Below are 21,886 nucleotides of genomic sequence, written 5' to 3'. Positions count from 1 at the left end.
AATTCATGAGTGTATATTTACAATCTTCCCAATGTGTTATCTCTATTTGTCGGAGCTTAAGGAGAGGGACTCCATTCACTGCGTTTTCCACTATACTTATTGCTCTTTCAAATACTAGTACAACTATTATTACTACAAAAAAATATATATTTTGTATTCTTCTCAGCTTTTGTCGGCTTTCAGTTTCTGCCATTTCTGTATTTTCAGCAGTTTATTGAAATTTATATTGATCTTCTGCTATGTATGTATTTCAGCAATTCTTTGTATTTCATTCAAGCTTTTGTCATCCATGTATTTTCAGCAAATCTATTGAAATATATATTTGCAATTCTTTAAAATTCCTTTCAGCTTTTCGCATTTCTGTATTTTCAGCAATTTTCGGAAATTAATTTCAGCTTTTAACATTCCAACGCATTTTCTGCAGGAAATTAATTTTCTAGTTCCCTTATTGTCATACATCTAATCTTTCGAATGCATTATAATCACTGTTAGACTACATTGTGCAATAAAACCCTTAATGGTAAATACATTTTTTTACCATGAAATATACTTGGGTTGCTTCACATGTTTGGGAAAACATTTTTTATGTATAATATTTATCTTTAAAACAAGGAGTATTATGGAAACATTGAAGGAGTAAGTGAGTCATTCAAAATGAGACTAAACAGGGATTACTAGGTCAGTAACCATGGCTCTCTTGTGTGAAATTTGGGATAGAGCCTAGAGATAACACCGATCAGGCAGTGCCTTAATTAGTGGCTATTACTTCATGTACCAAAATAGGAAACTGGAAGGATACCACTGAATACAGGGGTCGAAGCTTTTTAGCTCAGTGACGAGTAACAGTAGCTGTAAACTGTGTTTTGCTATGTGCAAAAAACCCACTGAAGATTAAGGATCATTACAACCATGTCACCGTGAGAGCTACAGTATTTTGGCTGAAGCTAAGGGAGTCTGATAAATTCATCCAAAACTGACGAGCAAAGTCAGTCACAACAGCTGGCAGTGCAATGCTGTCCTGATAGCCTTGAGCAGAATAGATCCCTGGGTGAATAAATCTAATGGAGGAGGGCCATGATGTCGGCTCTGTAAAAACTATGCAGACAGCTGGACCACCATTTTATGTTGTTTTAATAAACCAATTTGTTTGTTTTTTTATTCTCACCAAAAATACAGTACATCAATAAAAACGTGGGAACCCAGACAGGAGTCGCACAGACACAATGTGTATTCATACCCAAATATGAATTTCTGGATGTTCACCTGCCTGGTTTTTAGGAGCTATTTTGGATTTGTTACATAAGATGAAAATGTGTTTCTATAGCAACAACAATTTGATGAATGTTTCTGTGCCCATTGTGATCAACATTCTAAATTTGTTGTTCTGCCTCCACACAAAATTCTTTTTAAAAATCCAACATGATCAAAAGACCAGAAGCATTGTGAAATTCCTTTGCAATTTACATTTTTAATTAAAATATGCACACAGAGTTACAAGGCAACAGGACAGATTTGGGATTTTACAGACAGCCGAGGTGTCCTTGAGCAAGTATTTGTCTGCCTGGTCGTCTGTCCATCTGTCCATCACACGAGATAGTGATTGACTTAAAAGCTACAAGCCCATAAAGATGGCTCTTGCTGTGAGGATATTGAGTAACTTTTTGGGCAAAATATACAGTCTATAATATACATCTGTGCTGGATTGCAGCTTCCATGCCGTCATCTGAAACAGCCAACACAGAATGGCCAACACAAACGAGTGCAGCAGTGACCCCTTGGCAAGGGCAGCCACACATAAAATAAACCTGCCACAGGCGTCACTCAAGATGGAGCCTAAATCTCACTGCACTTGACCATCAGTAGGTTTCTCCATCAGTCGGACCATCAGTAAAGACTGGTTCCCCAGTGAATGTGAAGTCCCTTTATTATTCATGTATACACTTCCATGTATAAATATTACAATAATGTAAGACATAAATTCTTTCAAATCAAAGGCAGCTTTTGCCTGATCAAAACGAGATGTAGCGGGTGTAAGTAAAGGCAGGAAGACAGATGTGGTCTGTGGAGATGTAGTGTATTAAATCATGCTTTTCAGATGCAATGTTAGATTCACGTTCCTGTCTTTTCCAGCATGCATTTCCAAATTGGAGCGACAACCTGTTCCTTTCCATTTCTGTCGCGATACAATAAATGCTTTATCTTGCTCATCCTAGTCACAATAAGGATACAATTCCATCAGTTGTCTCTCAGACTTCTGCTCAAGCAGCATAGCACTGGACAATTGCTGAAGACCTCTTCTTCATATTCCTACTAGCTGTCGTGGGAACCAATCCTCTAGAGGTTAGAACTCATGACCTCGTTGTGGATGGGCCCAAGCCAGGGTATCGTCTACTCTGATCTGACTCACTCATATAAATGGGTCGAGCCTCCAAAGCATATCTCACACTGACTGGTATTGATGCAATCGTACTTGCATCATGGTTTTAACTAACAAAACACGTGTGATTAGCAACAGATTTAGTGGACTTTTACCCAAAACTCAGCTGAAAGAGCTGCTAGTTATATATACAACAGATGTTCCTCTATTTTATTCTGTAACTGCAGCAGTTTTGAGTGTACAAAAAGTGAGCATTTGCAGACGGGCTTGACTTGTTGACAAAGTTTCGTTGATGTGGCCTAATTATGTCACAACTTTGGAATCTATATATCCCCAAGGCCTAAAGACAGAGGGCCCTAGAGAACATATGATGCTGAATGCCAAAGCCTAAAATTACCATTCCTATGTACAGCTTTGAGAGAGAATTGACCTCCGAAAAACAATTTAAGTTTAAGCTCAATATTGTTTTTAAAGCAAATACATACACTGTAAACGATTCAATAAAATTGACTTTTAAATCTAGGCAGGATTGACCAAATCCCCATAATCTAGTTAAAATATGCTTAAGCAGCTTTCACTCTACAAAAGCCATTTTTATTATTCAAATCCAGTACTCAATCGTGAAACACACTTACTGGATCAATATGCTGCTCTCTGCAAGTCCAGCTCTAGTGTCTGGATCCCTGTCCGACCCATTGTGTGTTAACCTTTGTTTCCCTCGCTCCTCTCCTCATGTGCAACATCCCCGATTGGTGCACAGCTGCAGACAATCTGGCTCATTAACAACGGCAGTATGTCAATCCTGGTCTGCAGGCCTCGATTTTCAGTGCGTATCGTCTTCTGCTTGTACTTGCTGGACTGTTTGTGGACTAAATCACTCTCCTCTCCCGGTGTACAGCAACTGTTCTATCTGCCGGCCTCTGATGTCAAGCGATAGGACATCACACTGTCGATCTACCCGCCTGCGGTGTCAGGTCACGGGACATCACACCGTCGATCTGCCTGCCTCCGGTGTTGAGCCACGGGACATCACACCTTCGAGGCTCTACGGGCTCTACACTTTTCTGTCTCCATGTTCCTGCTCCCTGTTTCCGGTGGTGTTCCGCAAGGGTCGGTCCTCGGCCCCATCCTCTTTATCATTTACATGCTCCCCCTTAGTCGTGTCATCAGCAAACACGACGCACAGCTGACATCAAGACTGTCCCAAACCCTTTTGCCTCAATGTCATGTCTCACCGCCTGTCTTGTGGAGATAAAGGCATAGATGAGCAACAACTTTTTCTTGCAAAACCGAAGGCCTCTGTTTTGGTACTCTACTCCAGGTTCAGTCATTCTCCATAACCCATCTCACCTTTGACAGGCAGGTCATACCCCTCTCCTCCGCAGTTGCCAATCTGGGAGTTAGGTTTGACCCTCACTTGACCTCCAATGACCATTTAAGTTCCAAATTCCAGCCCTGTCAGATGCTGAGAAGCTTGTCCACACATTTATCTCCTCAAAACTGAACTACTGAAATTCACTCAATCAATTTTACCGTAAAGTAAATAATATGATAAAAGGTAGTTGTTTTACTGCAGTGTCTTGGTGTCTCACAGCTGGGTTGCCACACACTTTTGGCCATGGAGAAAATGTAGCCTGGTGGAGAGGTGGATGGACATAGTACAGCTATACTCTGCACACTTGACGGTAGCCAAAAGTGTACTGCTCTGTTTCTTCCGACCTACATGCAATTCTTTTAAAGCACAACTAACCAGCAGACCTTAAGGCCCTTAATGCAGCCATGCCTGTGTTGCAAAGTGCTCGGGAGATGAGTGGAATCCATTGGTTCACAACCTATCCAACATACTGTATAATATAACTCTCATGAATTTATAGTTTAGCTGATCAACAATTAACACGATTTCTATAGTTGTAATTAAACCTTGTTATTTGATGGCATTTATAGAAATACATGGTGATACAAAGCAAATACTTTTCAACAAACGGATTTTGCTAGAGTAAACAGACTTGACACTATTGTTAATAATGGGATTTGACTCAAATCATACAGATTTATATGGCCCTCACTCACCAGTCTCCTTTAGGACTGCAGACTGAAAACCATGTGTGGTCAGAGCAGACTTCACAGTTTGGCTCTGGGCTTTCACTAATCCTGACAAAGCTTTTATTTGTCTGCTTCTGCGATTTGAACTGCAGGCCCATCGCCTTTATTTAGTTTTCAATTTCCAAGAATTAGTACAGAGCCATATACAGAGAAACTGGGTCAAAATGTGTTTATGCAAGGGAAATTTTAGGGAGAGAGAGCGAGTGTGTCACATTCCAGAAGGAATATTTCATATTTCATCACAGGCATAACAGAAGAGAGATTAAAAAGCTTTATTCAAACTAGCATGATCAGGCAGAACATTTAAGCCAAATAAGCAACATCAAAAAACTTGACAATTAACTAGACTTGAAAAAAAGCAAGACCATTTCTCCCATACTGTCTTTGATCTACTAAGTGAGATGGAACTGGATTGGTTTTGATGCAATTCCCAAAGCATACTGTACAATTTTACTGGCAAATTAGCAGAGGAAAAAAACTGAGTGGTGTATACAATTAAGAAAAAACACACTTTTACTATACCAAGCACAAGGAACTCCTGCGCCATTTGATCACAGTGAAGACAGATAGATATCAAAAACGTCTACTGTATAAAAAACATAGTATAAAGCAGTTCAATTTACAGTAAATGCATTTACCGGTTTTTAGTAGAACATGAAACCCAAAGGCTGAGCTCATATCCAGCAACATGTTCTCAATTCATGGTATTTCATCATTGGGGTACTGTCATTTTTGTAATTTGTAATGTACGTCATGCCTTTATTTCATTCATGAACAGTCACATATATCTTTTACAATGCAGAAGGCACGCAAGGAGCTCATCGTATGTGCAATTCATTAAAGTATTCCCATTCATAAACACTGTTGGATTCAACCGGTTCAGGCGTTGATTGCACACATAACATGTACTCCACAGCAAGAGATCCCTCATTAAGTGACATCTTTAGTCTGACAGATAGCTGTGTTTATGTCTGGGATGGCTGGTGCACCACCAGCACCAGGCATCAGTGGGAGAGGGTAAAAGAGAGAGAGAGAGAGGGAGGTTAGATTTCACTTACTCAGAAATGTTCTCTCTCAGCTGCATTACCAAGTGAGTGCTGCGATCACATTTAGATGTGGTACATATTTCAAAGTGCTGTGATCTGCTTAATGCTTCTTATGCATTGGCTATATTTTTTTGCTAGCAAACTTGCAGAGTCAGCTCTAGAATACTGTGACTATAATTAGCACTTTGCTCCCCTTCACTCAATCCTGTCTCCCTACCTCACCCAATTAGACTATTGTTCAGCATTGTAATAAGTGGTCCTCATGAGCACCTTGTCTCTGAGAAATGAAAGTCCTGGGCTTCACAGAAGTGCAACAGCACTACCCTTTGAGGTCAACAAAAGTACTCTAGTTTCAATTTGTAACTCATATAGGCAAAACTACATCATATGCACTAAACTACAAATATGCAACACAAAATGCCCTTGAAGAAGCTCACAAAAGCAGCAGTAAAATGTAGTTACATAAAATATCTATAAAAACATGAATATTCATAAAACAATACCTCGAAAGGACCTAATACCCTCTTGTACCATGGTAAAGATCATACATTTTTATATTTGTAATCTTTTCAATAAACAGAGTATTTATCAATACAAAATATTTCGTATTTTCTTACATTTCTCGCACTGTGTGCATTGAATTATTGCAGTAAATATTTTGGAGAGATCTATTGGTGGGAATTTGTGTGTGATGTCATACAGCGGACACACCTCCTGCATTCAACCTCAAACACTGTAATTTATGACTCCCGGATACTGCTAGAAAACAATGTGTCCAATTTAGATATACCAACACATACGTCAATAAGGTATGAACTGACCACCTGATGTTAGTGAGGTTATCAAAAGTCATTTGCCTCTCTGACCTCATTATAATTTCAATACAACTAAATTATCTACAATCAAATAAAGTTAGAATCATGGATCTCATTTTTTTTTGCTTTCTTTCATTCTTTTTTTGTCATTTCACACATTCATCACTGTTGTGTAGAACAAACATTGTAAAAAAAAAAAAAAGAGTCAGATCATTGAATATTTTATCAGCAAGTTACTAATTGACTCGGAATCTTGCTGAACAGAAAGACTCTTAATACGGTAGAAAATACTATTCAGAAAAGATCAACACAGAGTGAAAATCCTGAATCAGTTACCAGCTACAGTTCAGCATTTATCAGCTTTACGGAAGAATCATATTCACCCTGGTTTTCATACGTGTAATTGTGAATAGGCGTGTTTTGAGCTCTTGCTTAGAAAAGGTTGCATGTTTGCCACTTACGTATATGTTGACCTACTAATGGTTTCTAGAACTACAGCACACAGAGTAAACCCTGGAGAGAAGGCAAATATGTCCACTGAGGAGATTCAACGCTTTAAGGAGGGAATTATTTACTAGACGAGGCAACGTCTGAGGACAATGTCAAAATAGCCTGCCATAAATGATTTCAATCCTATGTCCAAATATTTCAAATATTGTAGAATCATGCAGATCCATGCTTAAGAGACAAAAGAAGGTAGAAAGCTGAGGTGGTTTGTGGTCGATGTTTCTATTTACTAGAGAGAAAGAACAAGTTGGAGCAGAGGGACTGAAGGTGGACAGATGTTTCACATATTCTTTGTGAGTCACAGGGAAGCATTCCAGTCAGAGACTCTCACGAAGATTTGGTTATATCATGGCCGTTCTCTTCTGGGCACCTGCTGAGAGATGGAATATAGAATTAGCCCACACTTTAAGTCAGCCTGCATATAAACGTATAGAAAGATCTCACTCATGCAACAATGGATTGTGACTGGTTACTGCCACCTTTTAGGGTTTTAGGGATTTAGGGTTAAATAAACAACTTTTTAAAAGATATTTTCTTTCAAATCAGTGCTGTTTGAGGATTCCATTTTTTACGATGGAAATCAGACGGACATACACAGCTCGAATAAAATATAACAAACGTATTAATTGTAATAGGAAATCAAAGGGTGTAATTAAAGCATGCACAGGCAGGTATCACATGGGTAATTTGGTATTTGGTGGGCCAATACTAAAACTTAAAAAAGGGAAATGGATTCCATATTATTATTGTAGGCCATAACACTGAGCTCATGAGCAAGGATGCAGAGATAGTTGACACGGCCTTGGCTTTCAGGTATGTTACATGCAGAGAACCTATTTGGGACAAATCATTCTCTCCCTTTTTTTCTATCTATGCCGTCACTTTGCCCTCAATCTCTGTCAGGCCAGGCAGATGTGTACAACACAGGTCTGACCAGCAGCCAATTTTATTCTAATCTCAGCTCGCAGTAAGCTGCTTTTAGCACTCGAGAGACTGGCCAATTTAAATTGTACTGCCCCACACTGAGTGTTGTTATTGTGAGGGACAGAGCCTGACCTGGGAAAAATGGAAATGTCTGATTCTGCTCTATTTAATCAGGACACTGTGTTGACCAAAAGATTGCACCAAATATTTGCATCAGTAACTGTGAGAGTTTATCAAACCAGAATGAATACCAAATAGGGAAGGATTGAAAATGTCTACACAATCATTGTGGCTCTACAGAATGTAGTTAGTAACCAGCATACCTCCAGTTGTAGAATGGACTTCCTGTCATTTTGAGTACTTAAGAACAGAAGAAAGGGACAAGTTCAGTGGTAGGTGTGAACACTCAAACTTAGAATACATACAAATAATCGCTCTCTTCTCTCTTTATATGTATGCAGCCGTGCATTTATGCATATTCATATTGTTTAATCTTTCAGTGGATGACTTGTTGCTGTTTAGTCTGCGGGTCCAGCTGCACAAAGGCAAACAACATCTGGATCGGTTTCACAGCGCTGCTGGAGACACCACAGACCCCCAGCACGGTGCATCTCGGTACAGCGGTTTATCTCTTGTCTTTGAAGACAACTCTATATCTGGGTGTCTTTGAAGTACTCCCCCCTCTTACACGGGCCATAGTTATGCTGTGATGGTGTGTAATGCCTCTGCAACAAATGACCTACATACTAAATAAGACATTGAACAACGGTACATTTTTTGTTTGCACTAAAAATATGCTGATAATAATCGGCATGCCTATTTTTTTGGAATTTATTTGTAGTGCAGTAAAATTTCTTGGAATAATTCAGTACTTTATAATTTTCCCGTTGTTGTTCTTGTTTGCATCATATTTAATTTGCACTTTGACTACACAAAAAAACACTTCCATTACAAATGTGTTTATAAAGTAATTAAAATGAGATCCACCTTCCCAAAGTGACACATTAAAGTGATGAACATTAATTCATCAATGATCATAATCCAATGGCATTTGTATTCTTAGTTAGTGTGTTTTTGGTGCTTTATGCATTTTAAGGCATGTGTGATGACAGTTACAGTGATGGAAGAAGCACTCAGATCTGTACTTAAGTAAAAGTTCTGCAAAAAAGACTAGAGACAAAAAGAAGACAAAAAAAAGTACTGAATTTAAATCTCAGTAAAGGACAGACACATTAGCCCACAACACAATAAAGGTAGATCTGCAGAGAACTGTAACTATTATACTGTTGAAGACATTACATTATCAATACTGATCAAGGTGGAATTAGTTTACGAATTATAGTATAGATTAAGCTTTATGTTTCTATGTTAAAAATATGTATTACTGTCTGTAAAAATTAAAACAACAAGTAGATAATCAATTGATACTTTACATAATATTCTGTAATTTTTGCAGGTGTATGTATGTATAAAACAACAACATAGTAAAAATCATACTATAGCAAACGCAATTCCTTGAACCTGAAAACATTATTATCAGTATTAAGAGTTGCATCTACACATACAAGAAATGATCTGTCACCCTTTCAGTGTAAACAAAATCATGACATGTAACTATTTACATAAAGGTAGGTCCCTGAACACACCAATTTGTTGTGTCAGCAACACCTTTTCTGTGTTCCTCTGTTGTCTGCAAGCATCCTGCTACTAATTAATTCATACATACCTCCAGTGTGGACGCTCTGGAGTCTGTGTTCTCACTTGGCCCTATGCTCCTGGGTATACTGGACACAAAATACCCAGCTCCTTTGGGAATTATGGGCTGTCTCATGACCACTTTGCCTTTCCTGGTCTCAGCAAGGAACAAACTGTACCAGTAGGCATCGCTGGAGATCAGGGTGGAATCTGCAATGGTGGAGCTTCTCTGGCTGATTACGCTGTTCCTGCTGACCACACTGTTTCTGTTGGCGGGGGGCATCTTGAAGGCCTTTGGCTTTGGTTTTTGACACTTCAACACAATAATAACTAAGATGGTTATCAGTAGCAGAAATGACACAGCCCCTAAACCAATAACTAAGTACAGGTTTAGGTCTGTGAAGACGTCGTACTCTAGCGGCAGCTCCGTGGTCTCTGAAAAGGACCTGACGTGTTCCACCGTTGATATCTTGATAGTGACAGTGGCTGAGAGAGCGGGCTGGCCGTTGTCTTTGGCGACGATCACCAGCCGCTGCTGTCTTGGGTCTCTGTAACTGAACATCCTTGATGTCCGGATCTCCCCGTTGTACTGATCCAGACTGAATAGGCTCGGGTCGCTGATCTGCAGGAGCTGATACGTGACCCTAGCGTTCTGCTCAGAGTCTGCATCAATGGCAATCACTTTGGCGATCAGGTGCCCCTTATCTGTAGACCTTGGTATGACCTCCTCTACCACAGAGCCCTGCGCCCGCCAAGGTGACACTATGACGGGGGTGTTGTCGTTTTGGTCCAGGATGATGATGTGAACTGTCACATTGCTGCTCAGCGGGGGAACACCAGAGTCTCGAGCTTCGATGTGGAAGAGGAAATCCCTCTCCCTCTCATAGTCAAAGGTCTTCAGGGCATAGAGATCACCATTCTCAGGGTTGATGGAAAACAGCATTGACATTGACGTGTTAACAATCTCCTTCTCCATTATGAAATAGACTAAGTACTGGTTCTCACTGAGATCGGGGTCAAACGCACTGAGAGATGTTAATAACGCCCCAGGTAGATTATTCTCCACGACATGGATCGTGTAGAAGGACTGGGAGAATGTGGGTGTGTTATCGTTGATATCCAGAACCTCCAAGGTGATGGTTTCGTTTTCAGATAAGGGCGGCGAGCCTTTGTCGGTCACCCTCAGCGTGATGTCGTACTTGCTTATTACCTCTCTGTCCAGTGGCTTCGAAACCAGCAGCTCAAAGTAACCCTCAGAAGATTTGTTCAGGAGGAACGGTAAAGATTCCTGCTTATTCAAGGCGAGCTCCACTTGCCCGTTGGCTCCAGAGTCTCTGTCGCTGACGCTGATCACGGCTATCAGTGTCCCCACAGAGACGTCCTCCGTTAGAGAACTTTTCACAGACTTTATGGTCACCTCGGGGTAGTTATCATTCAGATCTGTGACGAAAACCGTGACTTTACAATTTCCTGTCTTGGGATTCAGGCCTCTGTCCTGAGCCTGTATGTGCATCTCAAATCTCTGGTCCTCCTCATAGTCGATCACCCCCTTCACCTTGATCTCACCTGTGTTTGGATCCAGTGAGAAGAGCTCTTGAGTCTTCTCCGAGGTGTACAGCGTGTATGAGTACATTAGCTGAGCGTTTGTGCCTTCATCCAGGTCTGTTGCGTTTAATGTCATGACCACCGTGCCCGCGGCGGTGTTCTCCGAGACGTTAACCGCAAACACCGGCTCACTGAACAGGGGGGCGTTGTCGTTGATATCCAGGACGTTGATGACGATGCTGGCTGTGCCGGAGCGGGGAGGCACCCCTCCATCCACAGCGGTTAAAATCAAATTATGAACCGTGTGCTCCTCTCGGTCCAAATGACCATTCAGCACCAGATCGACATATTTGGAGCCGTCGCTGCCGGTTTGTATGTCGATGTTGAAGTACTGGCTTTCGCTGAGATAGTAGGTCTTGATTGAGTTCGCCCCCACGTCCGCATCCACGGCGTTAGTCAATGAAAATCGCTCACCGGGAGGGGTTGCCTCCGATATGTCCAAGTGCATTGTCCTTCTGCGGAACACCGGCGCGTTGTCGTTGATGTCCATGATTTCCAACTCGATGTTAAAAATGCGAATGGGGTTTTCCAGTATGACATCCATTTTCAGAAAGCACGAGGTCGCTTTAGTCATGCATATGCTCTCCCGGTCTATCTTCTCGCGTATCACCAGCTCCCCTGTTTCTTTGTTGATGTCGATGTAATTTTTGCTGTGAATGACATCAAGCTTCGCGTTGCGCCGCACAAAACTGCGAACATCCAGAGCCAAATCCGTGGCCAGGTTGGCAACAAAGGAGCCTACTTCCATCTCCTCCGGAATCGAGTACCGGTTGATGGAAAGCGCACATCCCCACAGAGCAAAAAATGTAAAGACAGCCGCGACAAAATGTGTCCGTAAAGGTGGAATGACGCACACCATCGTTGAGGTGTCTTTTGAATTTCAAAAGTTAAACGGATCCGTCCTAGCGATCAGGTCGTCTGGCTGCAGAGGAGAGCCGGTGACATTCTTGCCTCCACCAGTATTAGCTGTAGCTGCAGCAGCAGGCCGTGCGCCGTACAGTAGAGGTGGAGGAGTGGGGCTCTCGCGGCAATGCTCCGCAGGGGCGTAGGCAGCATTTGTGTGGGCTGCTGAGGCAGTGACGACTGGGTGGCTATGGAAGGGGGAGGTTGTAGACTAGGTTTAAAGTTAATACTATTGAAAATAAATTTAAACTCGCAATATGAAAAATACATATAGATATAGAGGTTTTTCAAAGGAGAAATGATTCCATTAATTTATTGAATCAAACAAATTCATATATTTGATTGATTCATTTGAAAGGCTGTTTGTGAAGATAAATTATATTTACTTGAAAGGTGAACCAGGATGATGACAGTCTTTAATACTTTGAAGGTTACAGTCAAAATATTACCAAAAGTAGAATACAAGGAAATATTAAAGTAATATTGTATTTACCCTCATTACATTTATGTAGTGTATTTGCACAATATGTGAATACAATACAACCATATTAATGCATTTATATGACCGTTGATTTGGATTACATAGTTTTAATATATACAAACGTATATATATATATATATATATATATATATATATATATATATATAATACAGTTTATGAGATGTTTATTTGCAAGTCATAGTCAAATTGGTAAATGGTAAATGGGCTGTACTGTATAGTGCTTTTCTATTCTTTCGATGACTCAAAGCAATTTAACACTTTGTGTCATCATTCACCCATTCACACCCATTTACACACTAATTACAGGAGTTAACATACACAGCGGCACCTGCGCATCAGTAACACATTCACATCATTCACACACTGTAGTCACAGCAACAGGAGCAATGGAGTTAATTGTTGTGCCCAAGGACACATCGATGACAAACTACAATACATTACAATTACAATAAATAGAAAAGGAATGGTCAGACAACCTTTTCACTTGTACTTGAAGCAATAATGTAACAGTTCGAGGGTAAAAAAAACCCGAACTGTTACATTACTGGACGATAATGTACAGCCTCTCGTACCTTATTGCTTAAATAAGCCACTGTTAGACTTCAAGTTACCTTTTAGGTTTGTTTAAGAAAATAAATACTGTTAATTAACTTGGCACTACCTCTTCTAAACCATCCCATTTCCAGAAATGTGTATGTAAATTAATCTCGTAAACTAATTTCAACTAATTGAATCTTCCTTGTTTAACCAGCTAAGCAGTTTCCAATCACAGTTAGCTGCTTTATGCTGGTTTCATCTCTGCATTGGACAATACTGACCCATGCGTGGGTATAGTGCCGTAGCACAATCAACTTTTACTTTTCATTCTTACTTGTGCTTGCCGCTATTTTTAAAATGTCCGTATTCCCAAACGGATGGCAGTGTGTACTGTCATGCCCAGAATTAAGATTAGGATGGTCTTTTGCATTCCTCTCCTACAGCTACACCCGGTGGCAATACAGAGAATTATAGAAATATGTGATCCTGACCCATCACTCTCAGCTATCTATTATCTACTTTCAGAGTAATGCATTTAGCTAATCTAAGTGTCCAGAGCATCCCCATTGCCCTTGCTTCTCTGTTTTAAAAATCAAATATTTGTGTTGTTCAGTGGTATATTTATAAAATCATAAGGAACATGACAATTTATTCCTGATAAAAAATTACAAAGCTATAGAAAAAATAATTTAATGATAACTTAAATTTGGTATATGGAAGTTGCCAGATACAGTACCTCTTTCAGAGGTAAATATCAAATATAGAAATTTAACCAGTTCACACAGTTCATGTCATACGACAGCAAGGAAAAGGGGCTTAACCAAATAGACATATACCTCATATCCAAGGCCGTTTTTAAATCAGTATTTTATTTTCCTTATTAGAGTGACAATGTATTGAGGGGATAGACACCTGTAGTAATAACAGACGGTAAATCTAGAGAACAAGGCAGTAACACCTCCCCGTTGCCCTCATTAAGTTTCTGGTCCCTCCAAGCGAGACCCGGATTTGAATCCTATGCGAAAACTGATGACTGAGGAACAGCATTCAGCAAAATTCCACGATGCACATTTGATATGGCTTCTTTCCCCTTTGGAGTTCAAATAACCAATAATCAACTATTTGTTAATACAAACATGTGTTTTACGTTTGAATGTTTTTTCTAAATGAATTGATTGCTTTTGAGGTGTGTGTCAATGTCACCATGATATCATAATGATAATTATTGTCCCTCAATCTTTGCAGTGTGCATTTACTGTGCCAGCCTAGAACTGAATAGGAGTTTTGATATATTAAATAATAAACAAGACATATTCTCCTTTTTTCACAAACTCATCTGAATCTACTCAAGCAAGACATTAACCATTATACCGTATTATACCCGTGGCACTCTTTTAAAAAAAATTTAACACAGTCCACTGAGGCGGTCAGGCCCAAGCCACAGATTAATCCATTTGTCCACAATTGCTCAGTCAAAGGCAACAGATCTGCAAGATAAGCCAGAGTTGTAATTAAAACCCGGGTATTCATTGCCTGGAATGTCAAGAGAAGGTTAAATGACAAAGGGACTTAAGTCACAGCAGCTTCCTCTTGCCTAGACATCATGCGCTGGTCTCCACATTGTAGAGGGAGAGTCCTGACCAGGCCTGAGCTCTTGCACCTGATCGTATCCTCGTAAAACAAATGAATGCAGTAATATGCCTGTAGTAATGTACACTTTGTAATTAAATTAAATTAAGAGTAAGATAACATTCAAAACATTTATTGAAATATATCAGTGAATTCCAAAAAGCAGATCATGTATTTTCTTTAAAAGAGGTATCTCTGATGGAAGGGAACCCTCTAGTGGAGAAAAAAGAGATACTCTTCTGCCCAACCCGCTATGTATTGTCGGAAGCGATAAGAGACAGATGCATTGAAACAAAGCAACACAGAATGGCCTCTGACCATATTTTACATGATACAGAAGCTGAACAAATGCTATGTGTCGCTGCTTATTGCACATGGGACATATTATGATTGCTAAGTCTGGCTGATTTCGGTACCGGTGGTAATACAGTTAAAGATACATTTTGGCTTTTGTATCTGTATTTATTGGCAGGATGTGATTGTGGGCAGATCTGAATTTATATTTCAAATTCTAGTAGTCTCCAACCAACCGCTGACCAGGATGTACATATGTGTCTTCCTCAGAAGGTTTATCGTTACGACTCCATGTTCAGAGAGTTTGCAATACATTTGAAACTGAATCTTGGCACTCAGCTTTTATAATTGAATACAGTTCACAGAGGCAGTCTGCCTCAAGATGAACCCATTGGTCCTTAATGGATCAGTTAGAGGCAATGGATATTGAGGATTACCACCAGAGTTGTAGTTAAAACCCTGGTATTCATTGCCCAGTCAAGAAAAAAGGTCAAATGGCACAGGGCCTTAAGGAACAAAAGTTACCTCTTCCATAGGCTTCATTCATGGGTGCCCATGTGGTAGAGCATCTGCCTGCTTGAAAAAAAATGGGTGGTGGTCTTGATAGTTGATGCCAAAAATATGAATGAATGTGTCACACCACTTAACCCCCTCTGGTGAAAGATCTCAATGTAAGCATCTTACAACTTTATTGTATTCATATATTCATGCAGAAACAAATTCTACTCAAAAATAACTTATTTAGGGCCGGATAAACACATCAGTTCAGCAGCTTCAATGAAATAAATGAAAACATGTCTGATATCTAAACAACAACTGCAGATAAAGAAGGATTTTAGAGTTATACAACTGTGTTGTTGAATGAATGATACGTTACACTTGAGGTTATTTCAGAGCAAGATAAACACATGGTTCAGCATTTTAAAATGACAAGAATGAAAATATATCTTTCACTAAACAGATGCAGAGCTGAAGACAAATTTGTTGATATACAAATATACTCTACATAGAATACATACACAGAGTTATTCACACTCAGTGATGAACGCAAATCTATAATGGATATCACCAGTGACTGAAATACATCAGCAGTTGTTTGTGATCAAACAATCTGAGTACTATAACAGGTGTGTGTGATTTGCAGTTACTCAAGACCTGTGTTGTTGCCCTCCTGAGTGTCAACTGATTGCTGTGGTAGGTCAATGTGACGGTCCACTGCACAGGCCGAGGGAGTACCATCACAGCGGCGATGCTGTTACTTGCAAAACAATCCATCAACAATAATTTCTTTGAAAGCAAATGCATTTGCCATTAAATCTCTTTTTTTATTGTATAACGTCTAACCAATAGACTTGACATGCACATGACATGTGTCTTAATGCAGCAGACATAATAGGAAGAAAGTTGATGTACTGTGGCAGCGCTTCATTATAAACAACATTTATAGCGTTAGTGGAATAGAATGCCAATGAAGCTGGCTGCTAGTTATTCAGTTCACTTTGGACCCACAGCATGCGTCGCTGTGAGACAAAGAGGTGTGTCTATTAAAAAAGGGAATGGAACATGCACGAACCTTGTGTAATAGACTGTCAGCTGCTAAAATTATTTTTACAGGATAAACAATCACACCAGCAGTCTCCAAACAAACCAAATCACAATTACTTCAGCTCCCTTTGGCTGGAAAATAAAATAAATGATCTGCTAGTTTGCCCGTTTAAAGCTTTTACAACCCCAATTCAACCATGACTCAAAATAGACATTATTTATACTTTATTACAGTATGTACACAAATAGAAAATATACTTGTGGTGAGGAGTTATATGGAATTTCACTAGAACTATAAACAGAAACAGTCCAGATAGTGTATCCTTAGAAAATGTTATTACTTACAATGAGACTATCATCGTTGTCAAAAGATTGTTCATAGTTTGAGATGAATCTCTTTTTCTTTCCGAAGGTAGAGAACGTGTTGTACACATCCAGTTCTCCTCTGGGCGCCAGCTTCAGAGTGCTGTGGTCAGACGTGTTGCCTGGTATGTACACATTGTGCTGGTAGTCTGGTGCTTCAGAGTGAGGCTGAGTGTACTTGGGGGTCCATGAGTAGTGAGGCACTGCTCCCTCTTGAAGAGACATCTTGCAGTCTGTAAAGATGCGCATAAACAGTTTGTATCGGGAAATTGTTATTTACATACGGTATAAGCTTGATCTGAATATGTTTGTATTGAAGGCATTTTTAAAACGTCTTCTGGAGGGGATGCATTAAAATGCCCCTCACACATACAGTTTTGGGGCCTAGTAGCATCTGCTTTGCAGTTTACCATTTAGTATTTCAGAGTATATCCTCAGGCACAAATGCAAGAAGAATCCCCCGACCCACCACCCTCTTTTATCTGGAGCATAATGAGCCCAAATTTCACAGTTACCACCTACCATTCATGTGGTTTCCCCAGGTCCAGTACTGGGGTGCCACAGAGCAGGAAAACCCACGGGCGTCATACTTTTGTTGGTGAGCGAGAGTGCCATCCATATCTGCTGAACTATACCTGAGGGGATAAGGAGACGGCTTAAGCATACATTTAAGTGTGTGTGTGTGTGTGTTGTAACTGCTGCAACTATAATGTTCTCACCTCTTGTAAGCTGAGTTGCGTTGGTTCTTGGTCAAGGTCCAGTCCTTGTTTGCATACTGCACAGAAACATAAAAACACAGTTTAGCGGGCACCTCTAGTAGAACAATTGCACTGCTCCGTCTTTTGTTCATGTTCATAGTCAACCGTAAACTGTTAATTGTGTTTTTGCCACACTGTGCGTATTACATAAAACTCTCTTCGATGCGGCTTTACACGAGCTAAGAAGATGTCAAATCCTTGTGTTTCTTCGAGCGCACCCTATTACGTTACCTCATTTGGAGTTGCAGCTCTGTTATTGGCCAGTTCATTACGGTCCAGCGCGCTCCAGCCAGAGGTGAGGTAATCTGTGCTCTTGGCGTTGTTCTGCTGAACCGACATTACCGGACTGCAAGGCTTCAGAAACATGATGTCGCTCTTGGATGACTCCGGCGTCAGACACATTTTGTAGCAGTAGACCTGAGGCAGAGCGCCGTTGCTGTTCGCCTCGGCGCAGGCGGACGCGCCGGTGGACATCCAGACATTCAAGTTGGACTTTTTGAACACCTCCTCGGAGCTGGGGGTTTCCGCACGCGAGCAGCAGCAGCAGCCGCAGCCGCGACTCCCGCAACTCCAGCTGATCGAGGGGAGGTCAGACTCGGCGCCGGGCGGTCTGCCCTTCCGTCTCCGCACTGAAACCAGGACAACGATAGCCACCAGAAATGTGAAGGAGATTGCGCCCAGAGACACGATTAAGTACAGGGTGAAGTTTGAGCTGTGATGTGGGCTGAGTGACAGGTCGCCCAAATCGGGCTGCGAAGCGGGCAGGCTGTCAACTACTGACAGGATGATGGAAACAGTGGCCGAGAGGGGCGGCTGACCATTGTCCTTCACGAGAATGACCAATCTGTGCCTCGTGGCGTCTTTCTCCCCAAACTGGCGCATGGTCCTGATTTCGCCCGTGTACAGAGCGATGCTGAACAAGCTCGGGTCGCTCACTTGCAGCAGCTGATAGAACAGGCGTGAGTTCTGACCCTCGTCCGCGTCTGCCGCGCCGATCTTAGCGACGAGGTAACCGGCGTCCACGGATCTGGGCACCGCTCCGCCGGGCGCGCTGCCGTTTCGCAGAGCAGGCGACACGATGACGGGCGCGTTGTCGTTCTGGTCCAAAATGAAGACGTTGACGGACACGTTGCCGCTTAGAGGCGGGAACCCGGCGTCTTGAGCTCGGACGGTGATCTGGAAGTTTTTAAGTTGTTCGTGGTCAAAGGAACGCAGTGCGTAAATGTTCCCGTTGTCCGAGTTTACGGACACGTAGGTGGACACGGGCATCCCCTGGATGTCACCCTCGAGTATGGTGTAAGAGAGGTATGCGTTTTGACCAAAATCCGGGTCCAGTGCACTCACCGAGCAGATGGAGGCCCCTGGAGCATTGTTCTCGGTCAGGTACACCGTGTAGGAGGGCTGCTTGAAGCGGGGCACGTTATCGTTCACGTCAGACACTTGGACCAGGATGGTCTTTCGGGTGAATAAAGGCGGGGAGCCCATATCTCGGGCGGTGAGGGTGATGTTGTACTCCGCTGCTGCCTCCCTGTCCAGAAAATCCGAAGTTACTAATGTGTAGTAGTTCTTAAAAGATGAGTGGAGCTGGAATGGGACCTGGTTGGGAATCTCGCAGTCCACATTGCCGTTTTCACCCGAGTCCTTGTCAATCACGCTGATGACGGCTATTACCGTTCCCGGGGTTGCGTCCTCCTGCACAGGTGTGGACACCGACGTCAGGATCACCTCTGGGAGGTTGTCGTTCGTATCCCAAACGTTCACCAGCACTTTGCAGTGAACTGCCACTGCGGATGGGCCTTTGTCTTTTGCCTGGACGTAAATTTCATGCATCCTAGCCTTTTCGTAATCTATCACCCCTTTGACTTTGATTTCCCCCGTGCGCGAGTCCACGCTGAAAAGTTGGCGCACTTTAATGGGCGCGTGGCCACTGAACGAATAGGTGATGTCTGCATTGGGACCCTCGTCTAAATCGGACGCGTTGAGCTTGATGACAACTGTGCCTTTGGGCGCGTTTTCTGCGAGCTTCACTCTGTAAAACGACTTATCAAACACGGGTGCGTTATCGTTCGCGTCCAAAACGGTGATGTCGATTTGCGCAGTGCCGGATCTCTCCGGTGCGCCTCCATCCACCGCCGTCAGGACCATCTGATGCGCACTTTGTTGCTCTCGATCCAGCGGGTTTTGAAGGACGAGTTCCGCAAATTTACTTCCGTCGCTGCGTGTCTGTATGTCCAAAAGGAAATGCTCGTTCACACTCAGCAAATAGGTGCGCAGCGAGTTGGATCCGACGTCAAAGTCCTGCGCGCTCTCAAGTGGGAATCGGGACCCTGGCGCAGCAGATTCCGATATGTCCAGATTGAATTCGGTCCACGGGAAACTGGGAGAGTTGTCGTTCACGTCCAAAATGTCCATCTCTACCCTGTACAGCTCCAGAGGATTTTCGATGACCACTTGTAAGTGAAACGAGCAGGACAAACTCTGCTCGCACAGTTCCTCGCGATCAATTCTCTCGTTGACGAATAAAACTCCATTTTCTAAATTTACCTCCACGTATTGCTTCTTGGCACCTGAGACTATCCGGAATCTTCGTGCAGAGAGCCTGTCCAAATCCAAGCCCAGGTCCTCTGCAATGTTGCCAACAAAAGCTCCGTGCTCCAGTTCCTCCGGAATGGAGTAGCGGATCTGTCCCCGGACTGCCTCCAAGAAACAAGTAAACAACATGAAACGGCAAACTGCATGCCATTCCCCAAACGGCTTTTGTTTTTCCATCTGTAGGCTGAAACAGTGCAGCAAATCACACCACGGACTCTTGTCTGCTGTGTACTCATGCGAGATGATTATAGCAGAACTGTGCAAAATATGGTCTGGGGAAAAAAACTTGACATTAGTGGGACTGGACCAGCGCTTGTCTGTTTGAGAGAAACGAGAGGGAGAGAGAGAGAGGGGGGGGGGAGAGAGGAAGGGACGGGCGAGTGCTGCTGGCCTATCTCAGATTAGTGGGGGCTATGTGTGTCCGCGTGTGTGTGTTTATCATTGGCCGTACTGTTCCAATAGGAAGGGTGCGACATCTGTTCGGATGATCTCTGCTGCCTACTAGCCCGATCGAAATCATGCCCTGTCTCCAGGCTTTGACCGCAGGTCAAACGTACTCGATTCAATTTTTTGATTGAAGTTTTTCTTTTTTCTCGATCTGATGAATTCAGCATAATCGGATATATCCTGCTATTAAATCGTATTGTATACAAACACACCTTACTGTAATACATTTACTTACAAAACCATTACAACTTTACAGCTCTATATTAAATTAAAGTTTGGAATATTGTCGGAGGAGAAAGCACAGATTTGGTTCTACAATAACCATGAAAATAAAACAGCATGAGAATCCTTTATTTATGTTATTAGGGAGAATTTCAGATGAACTTCAAACCACCTTTAAAGACGGAAGATGCAAGAAAAGAAAAATGACATTCATAGGAAAATATTAGGTACTGCATTAGAGTTCTTATTTAAAAAAGAAAAGAAAAGCACATCCATCTATTATAGAAACTATTACCATAACCGTACTATAAAATTATAATAAAGTCTCCGAGGTGACTCTATGTATAGTAAGGGTTTCAAGTGTGCAAATTGTCAAATTGTCCTCAGGAGGCAGCTCAAGTCCCCAGACATCAGAGTAGCCTGGTACGAATTCGTCATGTTTCAAATAGATTTCCAGCATCAACAGAACAGTTGTATCTGTTTACCACCCGCTTTCATGCATTCACCCGTTTGCTCTGACAAACCCGCAGTTCCCCTGGTTAATGGCTGAAAACACAATCTGTCTGCAGGAACCAAACTGCAGCAGATGGTGAGGTTTTTCATGGGCTCATGCTCTTTTTAATTAATGGAATGGAGATTAGAGGGCATTTTCCCTGGATCATTAGTGAACAGAGGAATTAAGACATTTTGTGAGGAATAATCCCAAGGCTATCCTCGCCATGCACATGTGGTTTTCTCTCAGTGGTCATACTGACCTGCTTTTCTCAGCCTAAGTGCATGGCATCACTTACGCACTGCAGAAACTAAGTAGCTGGGATAAGGGGACACCGCCACATTTAGGGATCAAAAACACAATAGAGATTATCTCTATGTCACTCCCACTCTCTCTTGCACCCACACCCACACACACACACACACGCACGCACATGGACAATCTGCCTCACTTTGTCCCTCGCTCCCTCCCGCTCCCTCTCACTCTCACTCAAGGGCAAAAGTAGAATATCAATCCCTTTGTCTTTAAC

At 42.0% G+C, this 21,886-nt stretch overlaps 2 protein-coding genes across 4 annotated transcripts; both read right to left on the bottom strand.

The window, feature by feature from the left end:
• Positions 1–4,738: 4,738 nt before the first annotated feature.
• Positions 4,739–12,106, bottom strand: LOC119215588 (protocadherin alpha-C2-like). Of its 3 annotated transcripts, XM_037467857.2 has the most exons (3): positions 9,499–12,105; positions 8,096–8,132; positions 4,739–7,221 (listed from the first exon to the last, which is right to left on the bottom strand). In XM_037467857.2, the coding sequence occupies exons 1-2, from the start codon at positions 11,929–11,931 to the stop codon at positions 8,121–8,123; spliced, it is 2,445 nt and encodes an 814-aa protein (XP_037323754.2). In that variant the 5' UTR covers positions 11,932–12,105; the 3' UTR covers positions 4,739–7,221; positions 8,096–8,120. The 3 variants fall into 3 exon arrangements, with proteins under 3 accessions (XP_037323754.2, XP_037323753.2, XP_037323752.2); XM_037467856.2 differs by lacking the exon at positions 8,096–8,132 and having other exon boundaries at positions 4,739–7,218; positions 9,499–12,106; XM_037467855.2 differs by lacking the exon at positions 8,096–8,132.
• A 3,431-nt stretch (positions 12,107–15,537) lies between these two features.
• On the bottom strand, positions 15,538–20,523 carry LOC119215911 (protocadherin-10-like). Its single transcript, XM_037468461.2, has 4 exons — positions 17,835–20,523; positions 17,565–17,620; positions 17,368–17,480; positions 15,538–17,078 (listed from the first exon to the last, which is right to left on the bottom strand). Exons 1-4 carry the CDS (start codon positions 20,370–20,372, stop codon positions 16,807–16,809), a joined length of 2,979 nt encoding a protein of 992 aa, XP_037324358.2. The 5' UTR covers positions 20,373–20,523; the 3' UTR covers positions 15,538–16,806.
• Between the last annotated feature and the right edge of the window lie 1,363 nt (positions 20,524–21,886).

The sequence above is a fragment of the Pungitius pungitius genome, chromosome 16 (assembly GCF_949316345.1).
Source record: "Pungitius pungitius chromosome 16, fPunPun2.1, whole genome shotgun sequence".
NCBI classification, from domain to species: domain Eukaryota; kingdom Metazoa; phylum Chordata; class Actinopteri; order Perciformes; family Gasterosteidae; genus Pungitius; species Pungitius pungitius.
Note: the sequence above shows the minus strand (reverse complement) of the source record. Positions and strands in the feature narration are given on the sequence as shown.

What these genes read in the sequence shown, in the direction of transcription:
- LOC119215588 (XM_037467855.2), bottom strand. Translation starts at nt 11,931, where the DNA reads ATGGTGTGCGTCATTCCACCTTTACGGACACATTTTGTCGCGGCTGTC. An exon ending in CCAGAGCGTCCACACTGGAG is followed by an intron (nt 7,222 to 9,498) that starts GTATGTATGAAT and finishes TCCATCTCTCAG; the next exon opens with CAGGTGCCCAGAAGAGAACG.
- LOC119215911 (XM_037468461.2), bottom strand. Translation starts at nt 20,372, where the DNA reads ATGGAAAAACAAAAGCCGTTTGGGGAATGGCATGCAGTTTGCCGTTTC. An exon ending in CGCAACTCAGCTTACAAGAG is followed by an intron (nt 17,481 to 17,564) that starts GTGAGAACATTA and finishes TTATCCCCTCAG; the next exon opens with GTATAGTTCAGCAGATATGG. An exon ending in CTGGGGAAACCACATGAATG is followed by an intron (nt 17,079 to 17,367) that starts GTAGGTGGTAAC and finishes GCATCTTTACAG; the next exon opens with ACTGCAAGATGTCTCTTCAA.